This window comes from Anomaloglossus baeobatrachus, chromosome 3 (genome assembly GCF_048569485.1).
Source record: "Anomaloglossus baeobatrachus isolate aAnoBae1 chromosome 3, aAnoBae1.hap1, whole genome shotgun sequence".
NCBI classification, from domain to species: domain Eukaryota; kingdom Metazoa; phylum Chordata; class Amphibia; order Anura; family Aromobatidae; genus Anomaloglossus; species Anomaloglossus baeobatrachus.
This window is the reverse complement of record NC_134355.1, coordinates 705596371-705616558: the sequence shown is the minus strand read 5'-3', so window position 1 is coordinate 705616558 and position 20188 is coordinate 705596371. Positions and strand designations below refer to the sequence as shown.

At 53.5% G+C, this 20188-nt stretch overlaps 1 protein-coding gene across 1 annotated transcript in view; it reads left to right on the top strand.

The window, feature by feature from the left end:
* Nucleotides 1–5263, top strand: part of CAD (carbamoyl-phosphate synthetase 2, aspartate transcarbamylase, and dihydroorotase) — a 171245-nt gene extending 165982 nt beyond the window's left edge. Inside the window, 8 exon segments of the mRNA XM_075341406.1 lie at nucleotides 656–822; nucleotides 952–1026; nucleotides 2014–2226; nucleotides 2308–2433; nucleotides 3051–3206; nucleotides 4327–4428; nucleotides 4504–4598; nucleotides 4700–5263. Of these exon segments, the coding sequence (XP_075197521.1) occupies nucleotides 656–822; nucleotides 952–1026; nucleotides 2014–2226; nucleotides 2308–2433; nucleotides 3051–3206; nucleotides 4327–4428; nucleotides 4504–4598; nucleotides 4700–4802 (1037 nt within the window). The 3' untranslated portion in view covers nucleotides 4803–5263.
* Nucleotides 5264–20188: the final 14925 nt, after the last annotated feature.

The window sequence follows — 20188 nt, the reverse complement described above, 5'->3', positions numbered from 1 at the left end:
TCTGCCTGCATTATGGCTCCTCCTTTCTCCTCTGCCTGCATTATGGCTCCTCCTCTCTCCTCTGCCTGCACTCTGGCTCATTCTCCTCTGCCTGCATTATGGCTCCTCCTCCTCCTCTGCCTGCATTATGGCTCCTCCTTTCTCCTCTGCCTGCATTATGGCTCCTCCTTTCTCCTCTGCCTGCATTATGGCTCCTCCTCTCTCCTCTGCCTGCACTGTGGCTCCTTCTCCTCTTCCTGCCCTTTTGGCTCCTCCTCCTCTGCCTGCATTATGGCTCCTCCTTTCTCCTCTGCCTGCACTGTGGCTCCTTCTCCTCTTCCTGCCCTTTGGCTCCCCCTCCTCTGCCTGCATTATGGCTCCTCCTTTCTCCTCTGCCTGCACTGTGGCTCCTTCTCCTCTTCCTGCCCTTTGGCTCCTCCTCCTCTGCCTGCATTATGGCTCCTCCTTTCTCCTCTGCCTGCCCTGTGGCTCAGTAATTTTGCTTTTTATCACCTGATGTTTGGGGTCCCCCCAGTGTAGGGGGTTGTGGGGTCATCCCAGTGTAGGGAGTTGTGGGGTGCCCCCCAGTGTTGGGGGGGTTGTGGGGTCCCCATTACAGGGCGGAGTCAGCTTCTCCTTCCTTTCCTTGTACTGATGACCGGTTTTGTGTTTGCAGATCCCTCCTCCATCCAGGACAGTTACAGCCACCCGCCCCCGATCCCGCGCCTCACGTCCCCCCAGAACTTGTCCCTGCAGAGCCTCCCCCATGTGCAGACCTCCCCGCTGCTGCACCCCCTCATAGGGCAGCACATCCTGTCTGTCCGGCAGTTCAGCAAGGACCAGGTGAGCCGCGCAGTGCGCTTTCTGACTCCACTCACATCCGGAGCTGCTGCTGTAACGTCCGTGCTCCAGCAGGGAGCGCAGCTCTGGCTGATGTGACACGTGATGACCCCACTGTCCGCTCTCTTCCAGATGTCCCACCTCTTCAATGTGGCGCACACGCTGCGGATGCTGGTGCAGAAGGAGCGCACCCTCGATATCCTGAAGGTCCGGGCGTCTCCAGTGTCTCTTGTCTCTTCAGCCTCGGTTTTTTGTTGTGTTTTTTTTTTTGTTGTTTTTTTTTTTTTTTTGTCCCTCTAGCGCTCAGCCCCTCGCCTCCGTCCTTTCCCTCTGTGGCGCTCACCCATTGGCCCTTCCTTTTTTCCCTCTGTGGCGCTCGCCCTTTGACCCTTCGTCTTTTCCCTCTGTGGCACTCGGCCCCCCGTCCTTTCCCCCTGTGGCGCTCGCCCCTTGACCCTTCGTCCTTTCCCTCTGTGGCGCTCGCCCCTTGGCCCTTCGTCCTTTCCCTCTGTGGCGCTCACCCATTGGCCCTTCGTCCTTTCCCTCTGTGGCGCTTACCCATTGGCCCTTCGTCCTTTCCCTCTGTGGCGCTCGCCCCGAGACCCTTCGTCCTTTCCCTCTGTGGTGCTCGGCCCCTCGCCCCCATCCTTTCCCTCTGTGGCGCTCGGCCCTTTGTCTTTTCCCTCTGTGGCGTTCGGCCCTTTGTCTTTTCCCTCTGTGACGCTCGGCCCTTTGTCTTTTCCCTCTGTGGCGTTCGGCCCCTGGCCCTCTCCCTCTGTGGCGCTCGGCCCCTGGCCCTCTCCCTCTGTGGCGCTCGGCCCCTGGCCCTCTCCCTCTGTGGCGCTCGGCCCCTGGCCCTCTCCCTCTGTGGCGCTCGGCCCCTGGCCCTCTCCCTCTGTGGCGCTCGGGCCCCTGGCCCTCTCCCTCTGTGGCGCTCGGGCCCCTTGCCCTCTCCCTCTGTGGCGCTCGGGCCCTTTGCCCTCTCCCTCTGTGGCGCTCGGGCCCCTTGCCCTCTCCCTCTGTGGCGCTCGGGCCCCTTGCCCTCTCCCTCTGTGGCGCTCGGGCCCCTTGCCCTTTCCCCCTGTGGCGCTCGGGCCCCCCGTCCTTTCCCCCTGTGGCACTCTGCCCTCCCCTGTCTCTCTGATGGCCACACCTCTGTCTGGTACTCTCCTCATCGCTCTGCTGTTTTTTCAGGGTAAGGTGATGGCCTCCATGTTTTTCGAGGCGAGCACTCGGACCAGCAGCTCCTTTGCGGCTGCGATGCATCGTCTGGGCGGAGCAGTGATCACATTTTCGGAGACCACATCGTCCTCGCAGAAGGGGGAGTCTCTCACAGACTCGGTGCAGACAATGAGCTGTTACTCGGATGTGCTGGTGGTGCGACATCCGGAGCCAGGAGCGGTGGAGGTGCGTGTCACTGCCGTCAGCACTCACCCACGGCTATCCCCTTCGTCCTCTTAGTAACACTTCCTGCACCGTCTTTCTCAGCTCGCCGCTAAGCACTGCCGAAAACCGGTCATCAATGCGGGGGATGGGGTGGGAGAGCATCCGACTCAGGCGCTGCTGGACATCTTCACCATCCGAGAGGAGCTGGGCACGGTCAATGGGATGACTGTAAGTAGGGGACGGGGCGCACGCAGGTGGGGGCAGGGAATGGAGTACCTTCTGCCGCGCTGTAACGGTGGGGGGGATGGGTTGTTGCCCGTGCCATTGTGGGTGGAGCTATATCAAAAACGAAGAAACTTCAGCTCTCCCCTCTTCACTTCCAAATCTTACCTCCGGTGCACGGAAACACCCTGACCTGGGTGGGAACACATGAAGAAAGGAAGAAATTCCAGCAACTTCAGGAGAAAGTAGAATTTTCTTAAAAAACAGTTTCTTTATTGGTAATAAAAATATTAATATTCCATCCAAGCAAGACAAAAATAGAGAGGCAAGACAGAGGAGCTGTTTCCTACGCGTTTCAACCTGAATAGGTCTTAATCATGGAATGCCTTCCATGATTAAGACCTATTCAGGTTGAAACGCGTAGGAAACAGCTCCTCTGTCTTGCCTCTCTATTTTTGTCTTGCTTGGATGGAATATTAATATTTTTATTACCAATAAAGAAACTGTTTTTTAAGAAAATTCTACTTTCTCCTGAAGTTGCTGGAATTTCTTCCTTCATTGTGGGTGGAGCGCTACATGTATCCGAAATGTCGCTGCCACTTGTTATCTCGGCTCGTCCATAGATTACCATGGTGGGAGATTTGAAGCACGGCCGCACAGTCCACTCTCTCGCCTGCCTCCTGACCCAGTACCGCGTGAACCTGAGATACGTGACACCACGCAGTCTGCGCATGCCCTCCAACATCATCCACTTTGTGGCCTCCAAGGGCACTAAGCAGGTGAGGCTTGGGCTGGGTTTGGGTGGAGGGTGGGGTTGGGGCTTGAGAAGAGTTGGGGTGTGGGCTGGTTTGGGTGGGGTCTTGGAATGGGTGGAGGGTGAGGTTGGGGCAGGGTCTGGTTTGGGTCAGGTCTGGGTTGGGGCAGGGTTGAGGTTTGGATGGGGGCTGGTTGAAGCAGAGTCGGAGTTTGGCTGGAGGGTGGGGTTGGGGCTTGAGAAGAGTTGGGGGTGTGGGCTGGTTTGGGTAGGGGCTTGGGATGGGTGGAGGGTGAGGTTGGGGCAGGGTCTGGTTTGGGTCAGGTCTGGGTTGGGGCAGGGTTGAGGTTTGGATGGGGGCTGGTTGAAGCAGAGTCGGGGTTTGGCTGGAGGGTGGGGTTGGGGCTTGAGAAGAGTTGGGGTGGGGGCTGGTTTGGGTAGGGGCTTGAGATGGGTGGAGGGTGAGGTTGGGGCAGGGTCTGGGTTGGGGCTGGATCTGGGTTTGAATGGAGGGTGGAGCTGGGTGTTGGGGTTTGGGCGGAAGTTTGGGCTGGGTGGAGGGTGGGGTTAGGGCAGAGTTTGGTTTAGAGCGGGGGCTGGACTGGGCCTTTTGACACCACGCAGTCTGCGCATGCCCTCCAACATCATCCACTTTGTGGCCTCCAAGGGCACTAAGCAGGTGAGGCTTGGGCTGGGTTTGGGTGGAGGGTGGGGTTGGGGCTTGAGAAGAGTTGGGGTGTGGGCTGGTTTGGGTAGGGGCTTGGGATGGGTGGAGGGTGAGGTTGGGGCAGGGTCTGGTTTGGGTCAGGTCTGGGTTGGGGCAGGGTTGAGGTTTGGATGGGGGCTGGTTGAAGCAGAGTCGGGGTTTGGCTGGAGGGTGGGGTTGGGGCTTGAGAAGAGTTGGGGTGGGGGCTGGTTTGGGTAGGGGCTTGAGATGGGTGGAGGGTGAGGTTGGGGCAGGGTCTGGGTTGGGGCTGGATCTGGGTTTGAATGGAGGGTGGAGCTGGGTGTTGGGGTTTGGGCGGAAGTTTGGGCTGGGTGGAGGGTGGGGTTAGGGCAGAGTTTGGTTTAGAGCGGGGGCTGGACTGGGCCTTTTGCAGGGACTAGATTGGGGGTTGGTCCTTTGACACTCCGCGCTCTTGTAGGAGGAGTTTGACAGCATCGAGGAGGCGCTCCCGGACACGGACGTGCTCTACATTACTCGGATACAGAAGGAGCGGTTCGGGAGCCAGGAGGAGTACGACAGTGTGAGTGGGGGCGGGCCTAATGTAGCTGGTGGGTGGGGCTTGTGCTGCTGCTGACCCCGATTTTATTTCTTTTAGTGTTTTGGGCAGTTCATCCTCACCCCGCACATCATGACTCGCGCCAAGAAGAAGATGGTGGTGATGCACCCGATGCCGCGCGTCAATGAGATCAGGTGGGTGCACGACGCCCCCTTGTGTTGGCGCTCACATGCCATGCTTTGTAGTAACACCGTTCTCCGGGTTTTCACCTCTTTTTTTTTCTTCTCCCCCTTAGTCTTGAAGTGGACTCGGACCCCCGGGCCGCGTACTTCCGCCAGGCTGAGAACGGGATGTATGTGCGCATGGCGCTGCTGGCCACCATCCTGGGAAAGTACTGATCCTCCCCCTGTGCCCCACCCTGGGAGACCCCAGAGCAGAGCACCATGTGACTCTACTTTGCGCCTCCCCCGTGTGTTCTGTTCCTGGGCTGGTTCCAGACTGTGCCGTATATGCTGTGTCCTGGTGTCCAGTTGTTGCTCCACCTACATCACGTGACTTGCCCTGAGGCCACGCCCACCCTTTGACTTTTCAGCAGGCAGTAAAGTGTCCCCTGTCTGCAGGGTCGGTTCCTCTGGTGTCGCTTACGTGTGCTGCTCAGTGTGTGGGTGAGGATGGCGGGCACTCGGGCTGGGGAGCGGCGCCAGCGGGCTGGGGAGTGTCGTCGTCAGTTATTTCTGCTCATTCCTCTTTTTTCTAAATAAAATTATTGCGCACAATCCTGACTCCTAGCGGTGCGGCAGCCGCTGCTCACGGGTAACGTCCCCGACTCTGCATTCCCCGGTGTGAGCACTAAATCTCCCATAATGCAATGGTATGCGTGTCAGCGGAGATCCCAGTATGCCCCTGTGTGTACAGCTGGACCCTCGGCTTAGCCGCCCTCCCCCATTCTCCACTGTCGGCAGGATACAGTCAGGGACGGATCCGTTCATAAATCGGCTTTATTCATACATATTACAACATACAGCAGTGATACAATGTAACCAGAGCCCGTCATCGGTGGCCCCCGTGTGCTGATCGGTGGCCTCCATGGCATCCATGCTGCTTCTTCATGAGGGGCTGTAATAGAAAGCACAATCCAATAACTCTCACCAGATGCCGTTCCGGACCCCCGACTACACCAGTAGAATGACATATTGAGGAATGGACCTAACCCACCGGGCCCCCATGTCACTGCAGAACCTCTACATTAAGGGGAAAATGATCACAGACTAGAGGAACTTCTGCTGCCGATTGGACTCAAGAAAGGAGACGCTCTGAGGACCATCACTGGATCAGGAGATGAGCTGCTCTTTGGGCCATTACTTTGCTTAGGAGAGGAGCCGCTCTACTGTAGGATCCAGTACCGAGCTCAGGAGAGGAGCCACACTAGTATTGGGCCATTACTTTGCTTAGGAGAGGAGCTACTCTTCTGTTATGTCCATTACAGAGCTCGAGAGGAGCTGCTCTACAATAGGTTCCATTATTGGGCCTAGGAGAGGAGCCGCTCTACTTTAGGGTCCATTACTGGGCCCAAGAGAGGAGCTGCTCTAGTGTAGGGTCCATCACTGGTCTCAGGAGAGGAGCCGCTCTAGTATTGAGTCCATTACCAGGCTCAGGAGAGGAGACACTCTACTATAGGGTCTATTACCAGTCTCAGGAGAGGAGCCGCTCTAGTATTGGGTCCATTACCCGGCTCAGGAGAGGAGCCGCTCTACTATAGGGTCTATTACCTGGCTCAGGAGAGGAGACGTTCTAGTATTGGGTCCATTAATTTGCTCAGAAGATGTGCCTCTCTACTGTAGGGTCCATTACAGGGCTCAGAAGGGGAGCTGCTCTAGTGTAGGGTCCATTACCCGGCTCAGGATTAGAGCCGCTCTAGTGTAGGGACCATTACTGGGCTCAGGAGGGGAGCCGCTCTAGTGTAGGGTCCATTACTTGGCTCAGGATTAGAGCCGCTCTAGTGTAGGGTCCATTACCGGGCTCAGGATTAGAGCCGCTCTAATCTAGGGTCCATTACCGGGATCAGGAGGGGAGGCGCTCTAGTGTAGGGTCCATTACTGGGCTCAGGATTAGAGCCGCTTTAGTGTAGGGTCCATTACTGGGCTCAGGAGGGGAGCCGCTCTAGTGTAGGGTCCATTACCCAGCTCAGGATTAGAGCCGCTCTAATCTAGGGTCCATTATCGGGATCAGGAGGGGAGGCGCTCTAGTGTAGGGTCCATTACTGGGCTCAGGATTAGAGCCGCTCTAGTGTAGGGTCCATTACTGGGCTCAGGAGGGGAGCCGCTCTAGTGTAGGGTCCATTACCCAGCTCAGGATTAGAGTCACTCTAATCTAGGGTCCATTATCGGGATCAGGAGGGGAGGCGCTCTAGTGTAGGGTCCATTACTGGGCTCAGGATTAGAGCCGCTCTAGTGTAGGGACCATTACTGGGCTCAGGAGGGGAGCCGCTCTAGTGTAGTGTCCATTACCCGGCTCAGGATTGGAGCCGCTCTAATCTAGGGTCCATTACCGGGATCAGGAGGGGAGGCGCTCTAGTGTAGGGTCCATTACTGGGCTCAGGATTAGAGCCGCTCTAGTGTAGGGTCCATTACTGGGCTCAGGATTAAAGCCGCTCTAGTGTAGGGTCCATTACCGGGCTCAGGATTACAGCCGCTCTAATGTAGGGTCTATTACCGGGCTCGGGAGGGGAGCCGCTCTAGTGTGGGGTCCTTTACCGGGCTCAGGAGGGGAGCCGCTCTAGTGTAGAGTCCATTACCGGGCTCAGAAGGGGAGCCGCTCTAGTGTAGGGTCCATTACCGGGCTCAGGATTAGAGCCGCTCTAGTGTAGGGTCCGTTACCGGGCTCAGGATTAGATACGCTCTAGTGTAGGGTCCATTACCGGGCTCAAAATTAGAGCCGCTCTAGTGTAGGGTCCATTACTGGGCTCAGGAGCGGAGCCGCTCTAGTGTGGGGTCCTTTACCGGGCTCAGGAGGGGAGCCGCTCTAGTGTAGGGTCCATTACCGGGCTCAGGATTAGAGCCGCTCTAGTGTAGGGTCCATTACCGGGCTCAGGATTAGAGCCGCTCTAGTGTAGGGTCCATTACCGGGCTCAGGATTAGATACGCTCTAGTGTAGGGTCCATTACCGGGCTCAAAATTAGAGCCGCTCTAGTGTAGGGTCCATTACTGGGCTCAGGAGCGGAGCCGCTCTAGTGTGGAGTCCTTTACCGGGCTCAGGAGGGGAGCCGCTCTAGTGTAGGGTCCATTACCGGGCTCAGGATTAGAGCCGCTCTAGTGTAGGGTCCATTACCGGGCTCAGGATTAGAGCCGCTCTAGTGTAGGGTCCATTACCGGGCTCAGGATTAGATACGCTCTAGTGTAGGGTCCATTACCGGGCTCAGGAGCGGAGCCGCTCTAGTGTGGGGTCCTTTACCGGGCTCAGGAGGGGAGCCGCTCTAGTGTAGGGTCCATTACTGGGTTCAGGAGATGAGCCACTCTAGTGTTGGGTCCATTACTGGGCTCAGGAGATGAGCCATTCTAGTGTTGGGTCCATTACTGGGCTCAGGATTAGAGCCGCTCTAGTGTAGGGTCCATTACTGGGCTCAGGAGATGAGCCACTCTAGTGTTGGGTCCATTACTGGGCTCAGGAGATGAGCTGCTCTAGTCCTTCCTCTGTGCCCCCCCGCCCCCATATGCGCAGGTTCTTACCATGCAGATCATGCAGAGCAGCAGATAGGAGAGGATCAGTGATGTCATCACCAGGAGCGCCACGCCCCAGCCGGGGACCCCTGCAAGGAACAGATGTGGGTTAGTTTCCCTTTGGTGGCCCTGCTGGGGGATGGGCTGGATGTGCCCTCTGCACGTACCTGTGGTGGTGTTGGTCTGTGCCGCTGTGCGTTGGCAACCGGAGTGGCGACATCCAGGGGCGGCCACAAGAGGGCAACGTCCAGGGGCGGCCACAAGAGGGCATCATTCAGGGGCGGCCACAAGAGGGCATCATTCAGAGGAGGCCACAGAAGAGCATAATCCAGGGGCGGCCACAAAATGGCACCATCCAGGGGCGGCCACAAGAGGGCATCATGCAGGGGTGGCCACAGAAGGGCATCATTTAGGGGCAACCACAAGAGGGCATTATCCAGGGGCAACCACAAGAGGGCATTATCCAGGGCCGACCACAAGAGGGCATCATCCAGGGGCGGCCACAAGAGGACATCATCCATGGCAGCCACAAGAGGACAGCACCATCCAAGGGCGGCCACAAGAGGGCATCATCCAGGGTGGCCGCAAGAAGGCATCATCCAGATGTGGCCACAAGAGGGCGGCATCATCCAGGTGTGGCCACAAGAGGGCATCATCCAGGGGCGGCCAAAAGAGGGCGGCATCATTCATGGGCGGCCACAAGAGGGCATCATGCAAGGGCAGCATCATTCAGGGGTGGCCACATTATTGGACAGGGAGGAAGAAAACAAGATAAGAGAGAAATTCAGGAAAAACTCCAGAATAACTTGTACAGAGAAATGGCGGCTGCTCCACGAGGTACTTGCCCTCCCCGAGGGTTTGCGGTACAAGACCTGCCCAATATGCTGGAGACGCCATTTCTCCACGACTATATTCCCTGGATGCAGTGCGCTGAGTCCTCGGGGAGCGAGTCCATGCGTTACGTGTCTGTAGCCCACCCCGGCAGGCTCGTACACCACTGCCCACGGGTGAACTGATATCACCAGTGATATTAATGGTTGTGACCAAATCCCCATCGTTACTGACTGTCCCAGTCCCCATAGAGCTGGCCGTCTGATTTCCCCCGCCCGTACACTTTGCCCCGGTACTCTCACCTGCCCCCTGCAGGCTGGCGATGACACAGGCCAGGAGCAGGCACACTCCGCGGTTACACTTGGGGCTCTGGCTTTCCATTCTATGCTGCAGGTCCGGGCTGGGATGCTCCTCCGGCGGCTCCTCCGGGCTTATATACGGCACAGACAGGACGCGCTCATCGCAGTCATCGATTCATCACCTTATAACGTAGGAGGAGGATACATTTATGGAGCCGTCATCCCGGTGACACGGGGCCACTCAAGTCACCGCAGGACAAGTCACAGGGAACATGAAAGAGAAGAGGCTGACATCAGTGCTGGAATAAAGAGTAATGAGCAGTGAGTCACGAGGCTCCACATCCTCCGTCACCGTCCTCCCAACTGCAGAGCTCAGGTCTCATTATAGACCTCCACTCCAGCCATGCATCCTCTACACACAGAGCCTTGTCAGCAGCTGCCTGGCACTGGTCTCTACCGTGCACCACACGGCACACTCTTATCCTCAGTCCTCAGGTCTCACTATAGACCTCCACTCCAGCCATGCATCCTCTACACACAGAGCCTTGTCAGCAGCTGCGTGGCACTGGTCTCTACCGTGCACCACACGGCACACTCTTATCCTCAGTCCTCAGGTCTCACTATAGACCTCCACTCCAGCCATGCATCCTCTACACACAGAGCCTTGGCAGCAGCTGCGTGGCACTGGTCTCTACCAAGCACCACACGGCACACTCTTATCCTCAATCCTCAGGTCTCATTATAGACCTCCACTCCAGCCATGCATCCGCTACACACGGAGCCTTGGCAGCAGCTGCCTGGCACTGGTCTTTACCATGCACCACACGGCACACTCTTATCCTCAGTCCTCGGGTCTCGTTATAGACCTCCACTCCAGCCATGCATCCTCTACACACGAAGCATTGGCAGCAGCTGCCTGGCACTGGTCTCTACCGTGCACCACACCACACACTCTTAACCTCAGTCCTCGGGTCTCGTTATAGACCTCCACTCCAGCCATGCATCCTCTACACACGGAGCCTTGGCAGCAGCTGCCTGGCACTGGTCTCTACCATGCACCACTCGGCACACTCCTATCCTCAGTCCTCGGTTCTCATTATAGACCTCCACTCCAGCCATGCATCCTCTACACACGGAGCCTTGTCAGCAGCTGCCTGGCACTGGTCTCTACCGTGCACCACACGACACGCTCTTATCCTCAGTCCTCGGGTCTCATTATAGACCTCCACTCCAGCCATGTATCCTCTACATATCGAGCCTTGGCAGCAGCTGCCTGGCACTGGTCTCTACCATGCACACACGACACGCTCTTATCCTCAGTCCTCGGGTCTCATTATAGACCTCCACTCCAGCCATGCATCCTCTATACATCGAGCCTTGGCAGCAGCTGCCTGGCATTGGTCTCTACGATGCACCACACGGCACGCTTTTATCCTCAGTCCTCGGTTCTCATTAGACCTCCACTCCAGCCATGCATCCTCTACACATAGAGCCTTGTCAGCAGCTGCCTGGCATTGGTCTCTACGATGCACCACACGGCACGCTTTTATCCTCAGTCCTCGGTTTTCATTATAGACCTCCACTCCAGCCATGCATCCTCTACACATAGAGCCTTTTCAACAGCTGCCTGGCATTGGTCTCTACCATGCACCACACGGTACGCTCTTGTCCTCTGGAGCAATGACTCAGCACACTACAATCGGCAAAAAAGAATTTATTATATGGGGTCTTTATGAGTAACAGGGATCCGCTCCAATATGACCCCCTGTAAACTCTATTATTAACTGTAACTCCAATGTTTCACCGCAACTCCTAACTAAATACAAAGATTTGTTTTCACATACTGCCCTTATGTTCTTTACTAGTGACTGTGACCCAAGCCCCTGCTGCCCCCACAAGACATTCTGTCTCCTGTAACCATCCAGTAATTGTGATCAACTCAAATATTGACCCTGACCCCTCTGATCTTAAATATTAACTGACCCAATGAAATAATGCCCTCTCTGGTCCCCACTGGTGACTGTAATCCAGGGCAGTTCCTCCCTACTAGTGTGTGCTTATCCCTGTGTAGCACGCTATGTTCTTTAGGATCTACTACAGACCCCCTAATGAATATTTCTGTAGCTCTTTTTCTTACTATAGTTGACTTCTTCCTTTAAGGTGAAAAATAATTGGAACCGCAATGGGGCAAACATTCACCCCATATTTCCCCCGAACAGGAGTTCCTCCAGTCAGCTCCTACCTGGATGATTTTATTTTTTTAAGTATGTATCAGACAATTACATGTATCAATCCTTAAAGAGGGTTTTCCCACAAAGTTCATTTTCATCAATAGACTTTGGAATTATAATAATTTCCACAATTGGATGTGATCTAAAATGTTCCTGTGCTGTGATAATCTTATGTGTCCCTGCTATGTGCTGGGAAACGGCCGTGTCTGACCATACAGGGACATGGTCTGATCATACCACATCTCCTGGGCCTGGAAGGACACAGAAGAGTATACAGACATTACAGCCAGGATCATAGCCATTCTTTCTGTGAGGCAAAGCAGGTCTATGCCTGTTTTTTTTTTTTTTTTATAAAAGAGTCTTACTTGAAATAAAAGATATTTTGCGATCCCGTGCTGTAATGTCTTTATACTTCTCCCCGGCCCAGGTGATGTGGTCTGATCAGACCATGTCCTGTACGGTCAGACACGGCCATTACACAGCGGTGGCACAAGTATAAGATTATCACAGCATTGGAACCTTTTCTATAATATTCAATTGTGGACGTCATTATTATTCCAAGATCTATTCATTAAAATGAAGGTTATTTTGGGGAAAACCCCTTTAAAGTCATAACATCTAATCCTTAAGGGTAAAATACCAGGCAGAGGTGGTGTTGGACCCCATGGCAGTTCTACTCCTACTAGAATCTGTGTATTTTTAATTTCTTAAGAAGAACCTCAGAGAGTAATAGGAAAAGGAAAATGCACAGAATGTTAGTGGCTATTGGAAGATCTTGGCCATGTCGAGGGCATAGTTGCCATTCTTAAAATCTTTCCACTTCCTTAAATCTGTCTCTGGTATATCTGTTCATTCCTACAGACTGCGGGTGAAGGATCTTAATCAGTCGATCATGCAGTATACATAAAATATAAGCTGAAAGTAGTGGAATACATCCGTTGTATAATGACCGGTTCCTCCTAGATTCCTCTGCCTGTATTAAAGGAATTCTGTCAGCAGAATGTCAAAATAATAATATTCGCATGTCTCTCTTTCAAAGAAAAGTTGAGCAATAACTTTACATGGCCTGTCTGTTCCTCCAGGACTGAGAAATCAGTGTTTGCATTGATCTGAAAAGGGCTATGGTAGATCTGAAGCCTCTGTCACTCCAGCTCTATTCCCTGCCCAGAATCCCCTCCTCTTTGAGGAACAAACCTGGCGAGGTGTTGCTGGACTTGTCTTTGAAAGACCTAGATTCTTATATAAATAGATGAGAGGCTGAAATCCTGCTGCCCGATTCCCTTAAAACCTCTAATATCTTTCAAAACAATATCTTCTCCAGATTTCTCCATCGCCATCTTCACTCTTCTGTTCCCCTCAGACACCTCTGTTCTCCTGGCCTTCCAGACTTCTTTGTACTCTTTCAAGATTCTCTGCCCTCCACCAGTTTCCTCTGTTCTCCTTATCCATACTCCTTTGTTCTTCTCCTCCAGACCCGCCCTGTACTCTCCTACTCTACACCCCCCGGTACTCTCCTCTAGACCACCCTGTATTCTTCTCATCTAGACTGCCCCAGACTCCTTTGTTCTTTTCCTCCAGACCCGCCCTGTACTCTCCTACTCTACACCCCCCTGTACTCTCCTCTAGACCCCCCCTGTATTCTTCTCATCTAGACTGCCCCAGACTCCTTTGTTCTCCAGCAGACTCTTCTGTAACCTCAGATTCCTCCTCACTCTTTTGTAATCTTTCTCTACACTTTGCTGTCCTCCTCCTCCAGGCCCCTCTGTCATCCTCCTCCTCCAGGCCTTCCTGTCTTCCTCCATGCTCCTCTGTCTTCCTCTTTCTTATGATCCTCTGTCTTCCGCCATCACACTCCGTCTCCTCTTTCTCTTCTTCCAGACACTTCTTTATCGCCTCAGATCCCTCCAGACTTCTCTGTCCTCCTTCTCCAGACTCCTCTGTCCCCCTGGATCTGAGGTGACCGATCCCTATATCTCCAGCTTATCTATGAGCCTTATCACCTGTAGAAAAAAGATACTGTATATACAACGTCTTCTAAAAGTATTCATACCCTATAAACTTTTTCATATTTTTCACATGACATTCACAAACATTTGTATTTTAACAGGATTTTATGTGATATTTCAGCACTAAGTAGAAGTATTTGTGACGTGTAAAGTAAATGATACATAGTTTTCTAAAGATTATAAAAATATGAATCTTAAAACTGTGACGTGCATTTATATGTAATCCTGAGCGACAGTCGTCCCCCAGAAGTCACATAATCAGGACATTGCTCCTCCTGGGTGATTTCTTCTCAGTGTAACCACAGCTGTTCTGTGGAGGACTCAACGGTTTGTGTGAGAACATCAGAGATCAAACCGCATCTTGAAAACCAAGGAATTCACCAGACAGGTCAGGGCTAGAGAGGAGGGTTGGATTATAAAGAACAGACCAAGCTATGAACATCTCATGGAGGACAATCCATCATCCAAAAATGGAAGCAGTACGGCATAACTGCAAACGTACAGAACATGGCCATCCACCAAAACTGACATCCCAAGAAGGAGACCACTAATGAGAGAAGCAGCCAAAAGACCCATGATCAATGGAGATCACAGCTCAGGAGGAGAATCTGTCCACAGGATGAGCAGAGATCACAGCTCAGGAGGAGAATCTGTCCACAGGACGAGCAGAGATCACAGCACAGGGGGAGAATCTGTCCACAGGATGAGCCGAGATCACAGCTCAGGAGGAGAATCTGTCCACAGGACGAGCAGAGATCACAGCTCAGTGGGAGAATCTGTCCACAGGACGAGCAGAGATCACAGCTCAGGGGGAGAATCTGTCCACAGGACGAGCAGAGATCACAGCTCAGGAGGAGAATCTGTCCACAGGACGAGTAGAGATCACAGCTCAGTGGGAAAATCTGCCCACAGGACGAGCAGAGATCACAGCTCAGTGGGAGAATCTGTCCACAGGACGAGCAAAGATCACAGCTCAGTGGGAGAATCTGTCCACAGGACGAGCAGAGATCACAGCTCAGGGGGAGAATCTGTCCACAGGACGAGCAGAGATCACAGCTCAGGGGAGAATCTGTCCACAGGACGAGCAAAGATCACAGCTCAGGAGGAGAATCTGTCCACAGGACGAGCAGAGATCACAGCTCAGGAGGAGAATCTGTCCACAGGATGAGCAGAGATCACAGCTCAGGAGGAGAATCTGTCCACAGGACGAGCAGAGATCACAGCACAGGGGGAGAATCTGTCCACAGGACGAGCCGAGATCACAGCTCAGGAGGAGAATCTGTCCACAGAACGAGCAGAGATCACAGCTCAGTGGGAGAATCTGTCCACAGGACGAGCAGAGATCACAGCTCAGGGGGAGAATCTGTCCACAGGACGAGCAGAGATCACAGCTCAGGAGGAGAATCTGTCCACAGGACGAGTAGAGATCACAGCTCAGTGGGAAAATCTGCCCACAGGACGAGCAGAGATCACAGCTCAGTGGGAGAATCTGTCCACAGGACGAGCAAAGATCACAGCTCAGTGGGAGAATCTGTCCACAGGACGAGCAGAGATCACAGCTCAGGGGGAGAATCTGTCCACAGGACGAGCAGAGATCACAGCTCAGGGGAGAATCTGTCCACAGGACGAGCAAAGATCACAGCTCAGTGGGAGAATCTGTCCACAGGACGAGCAGAGATCACAGCTCAGGAAGAGAATCTGTCCACAGGACGAGCAGAGATCACAGCACAGGGTGGAGAATCTGTCCACAGGACGAGCAGAAATCACAGCTCAGGAGGAGAATCTGTCCACAGGATAAGCAGAGATCACAGCTCAGAAGGAGAATATGTCCACAGGACGAGTAGAGATCATAACTCATTGGGAGAGTCTGTCCACAGGACGAGCAGAGATTACAGCTCAGGGGGAGAATCTGTCCACAGGAAGAGCAGAGATCACAGCTCAGTGGGAGAATCTGTCCACAGGACGAGCAGAGATCACAGCTCAGGAGGAGAATCTGTCCACAGGACGAGTAGAGATCACAGCTCAGGGGGAGAATCTGTCCACAGGACGAGCAGAGATCACAGCTCGGGGGGAGATTCTGTCCACAGGACGAGCAAAGATCACAGCTCAGGAGGAGAATCTGTCCACAGGACGAGCAGAGATCACAGCTCAGGGGGAGAATCTGTCCACAGGACGAGCAGAGATCACAGCTCAGGAGGAGAATCTGTCCACAAGATGAGCAGAGATCACAGCACAGGGGGAAGAATCTGTCCACAGGACGAGTAGAGATCACAGCTCAGGAGGAGAATCTGTCCACAGGACGAGCAGAGATCACAGCTCAGGAGGAGAATCTGTCCACAGGACGAGCAGAAATCACAGCTCAGGAGGAAAATCTGTCCACAGGACGAGTAGAGATCACAGCTCAGTGGGAGAATCTGCCCACAGGACGAGCAGAGATCACAGCTCAGTGGGAGAATCTGTCCACAGGACGAGCAGAGATCACAGCTCAGGAGGAGAATCTGTCCACAGGACGAGTAGAGATCACAGCTCAGGGGGAGAATCTGTCCACAGGACGAGCAGAGATCACAGCTCGGGGGGAGATTCTGTCCACAGGACGAGCAAAGATCACAGCTCAGGAGGAGAATCTGTCCACAGGACGAGCAGAGATCACAGCTCAGTGAGAGAATCTGTCCACAGGACGAGCAGAGATCACAGCTCAGGAGGAGAATCTGTCCACAGGACGAGCAGAGATCACAGCTCAGGAGGAGAATCTGTCCACAGGACGAGCAGAGATCACAGCTCGGGGAAAATCTGTCCACAGGACGAGCAGAGATCACAGCTCAGGAGCAGAATCTGTCCACAGGACGAGCAAAGATCACAGCACAGTGGGAGAATCTGTCCACAGGATGAGCAGAGATCACAGCTCAGGAGGAGAATATGTCCACAGGATGAGCAGAGATCACAGCTCAGTGGAAGAATCTGTCCACAGGATGAGCAGAGATCACAGCTCAGTGGAAGAATCTGTCCACAGGACGAGCAGAGATCACAGCTCAGGAGGAGAATATGTCCACAGGACGAGCAGAAATTGTCAAGGGAGGAATTTGGGTGGAAGACTGATAATGGAGTCCTCGTATGGGATATCCAGAGACGGTGCCGTATTAGCTGTATACCAGTGCCGAAATATCCATGTATCAGACAATGAACACACAGACATGCTCTCCTTGAGCTAGCATCACCAACTGAGCTTGTTATTCTATTGTTCAAGCATTAAACACATCACTTCAGCCTGAAAGATATTTACAAAAACTTCTCCATTTTCTCATACATACTTTGGCTAACTTTTTTCAATATACAGTTTAGAATTATACTATGGGTCCATGCGATGGCTACATAGACAGACAGATAATTATGCATCTACATCTACATTTTGATTATTTATATACACAGTTATTCTTATTACGTTTGAACAAACAAGCTATTGCTCAGTGCCACCTCCACAAAATCACAGCTCAGGGGGAGAATCTGTCCACAGGACGAGCAGAGATCACAGCTCAGGAGGAGAATCTGTCCACAAGATGAGCAGAGATCACAGCACAGGGGGAAGAATCTGTCCACAGGACGAGTAGAGATCACAGCTCAGGAGGAGAATCTGTCCACAGGACAAGCAGAGATCACAGCTCAGGAGGAGAATCTGTCCACAGGACAAGCAGAGATCACAGCTCAGGAGGAGAATCTGTCCACAGAACGAGCAGAGATCACAGCTCAGTGAGAGAATCTGTCTACAGGATGAGCAGAGATCACAGCTCAGGAGGAGAATCTGTCCACAGGACGAGCAGAAATCACAGCACAGGGTGGAGAATCTGTCCACAGGACGAGCAGAGATCACAGCACAGAGTGAAGAATCTGTCCACAGGACGAGCAGAGATCACAGCTCAGGGGGAGAATCTGTCCACAGGACGAGCAGAGATCACAGCTCAGGGGGAGAATCTGTCCACAGGACGAGCAGAGATCACAGCTCAGGATGAGAATCTGTCCTCAGGACGAGCAGAGGTCACAGCTCAGGATGAGAATCTGTCCACAGGACGAGCAGAGATCACAGCTCAGGAGGAGAATCTGTCCTCAGGACAAGCAGAGATCATAGCACAGGGTAGAGTATCTGTCCACAGGACAAGCAGAGATCACAGCTCAGTGGGAGAATCTGTCTACAGGACGAGCAGAGATCACAGCACAGGGTGGAGAATCTGTCCACAGGACGAGCAGAGATCACAGCACGGTGAAGAATCTGTCCACAGTACGAGCAGAGATCACAGCTCAGGAGGAGAATCTGTCCTCAGGACAAGCAAAGATCATAGCACAGGGTGGAGAATCTGTCCACAGGACGAGCAGAGATCACAGCTCAGTGGGAGAATCTGTCCACAGGACGAGCAGAGATCAGAGCTCAGTGGGAGAATCTGTTCACAGGACGAGCAGAGATCACAACTCAGGGGAGAATCTGTCCACAGGATGAGCAGAGATCACAGCTCAGGGGGAGAATCTGTCCACAGGATGAGCAGAGATCACAGCTCAGGGGGAGAATCTGTCCACAGGACGAGCAGAGATCACAGCTCAGGGGGAGAATCTGTCCACAGGATGAGCAGAGATCACAGCTCAGGGGGAGAATCTGTCCACAGGATGAGCAGAGATCACAGCTCAGGAGGAGAATCTGTCCACAGGACGAGCAGAGATCACAGCTCAGGAGGAGAATCTGTCCACAGGACAAGCAGAGATCACAGCTCAGGAGGAGAATCTGTCCACAGAACGAGCAGAGATCACAGCTCAGTGGGAGAATCTGTCTACAGGACGAGCAGAGATCACAGCACAGGGTGGAGAATCTGTCCACAGGACGAGCAGATATCACAGCTCAGGGGGAGAATCTGTCCACAGGACGAGCAGAGATCACAGCTCAGGGGGAGAATCTGTCCACAGGACGAGCAGAGATCACAGCTCAGGAAGAGAATCTGTCCTCAGGACGAGCAGAGATCACAGCTCAGGATGAGAATCTGTCCACAGGACGAGCAGATATCACAGCTCAGGGGGTGAATCTGTCCACAGGACGAACAGAGATCACAGCTCAGGGGGAGAATCTGTCCACAGGACGAGCAGAGATCACAGCTCAAGAAGAGAATCTGTCCTCAGGACAAGCAGAGATCACAGCTCAGGATGAGAATCTGTCCACAGGACGAGCAGAGATCACAGCTCAGGAGGAGAATCTGTCCTCAGGACAAGCAGAGATCATAGCACAGGGTGGAGTATCTGTCCACAGGACGAGCAGAGATCACAGCTCAGTGGGAGAATCTGTCTACAGGACGAGCAGAGATCACAGCACAGGGTGGAGAATCTGTCCACAGGACGAGCAGAGATCACAGCACGGTGAAGAATCTGTCCACAGTACGAGCAGAGATCACAGCTCAGGAGGAGAATCTGTCCTCAGGACAAGCAGAGATCACAGCTCAGTGGGAGAATCTGTCTACAGGACGAACAGAGATCACAGCACAGGGTGGAGAATCTGTCCACAGGACGAGCAGAGATCACAGCTCAGTGGGAGAATCTGTCCACAGGACGAGCAGAGATCAGAGCTCAGTGGGAGAATCTGTTCACAGGACGAGCAGAGATCACAACTCAGGGGAGAATCTGTCCACAGGATGAGCAGAGATCACAGCTCAGGGGGAGAATCTGTCCACAGGATGAGCAGAGATCACAGCTCAGGGGGAGAATCTGTCCACAGGACGAGCAGAGATCACAGCTCAGGGGGAGAATCTGTCCACAGGATGAGCAGAGATCACAGCTCAGGGGGAGAATCTGTCCACAGGACGAGCAGAGATCACAGCTCAGGAGGAGAATCTGTCCACAGGACGAGCAGAGATCACAGCTCAGGAGGAGAATCTGTCCACAGGACAAGCAGAGATCACAGCTCAGGAGGAGAATCTGTCCACAGAACGAGCAGAGATCACAGCTCAGGGGGAGAATCTGTCCACAGGACGAGCAGAGATCACAGCTCAGGAAGAGAATCTGTCCTCAGGACGAGCAGAGATCACAGCTCAGGATGAGAATCTGTCCACAGGACGAGCAGAGATCACAGCTCAGGAGGAGAATCTGTCCTCAGGACAAGCAGAGATCATAGCACAGGGTGGAGTATCTGTCCACAGGACGAGCAGAGATCACAGCTCAGTGGGAGAATCTGTCTACAGGACGAGCAGAGATCACAGCACAGGGTGGAGAATCTGTCTACAGGACGAGCAGAGATCACAGCACGGTGAAGAATCTGTCCACAGTACGAGCAGAGATCACAGCTCAGGAGGAGAATCTGTCCTCAGGACAAGCAGAGATCATAGCACAGGGTGGAGAATCTGTCCACAGGACGAGCAGAGATCACAACTCAGTGGGAGAATCTGTCCACAGGACGAGCAGAGATCAGAGCTCAGTGGGAGAATCTGTTCACAGGACGAGCAGAGATCACAACTCAGGGGAGAATCTGTCCACAGGATGAGCAGAGATCACAGCTCAGGGGGAGAATCTGTCCACAGGATGAGCAGAGATCACAGCTCAGGGGGAGAATCTGTCCACAGGACGAGCAGAGATCACAGCTCAGGGGGAGAATCTGTCCACAGGATGAGCAGAGATCACAGCTAAGGGGGAGAATCTGTCCACAGGACGAGCAGAGATCACAGCTCAGGAGGAGAATC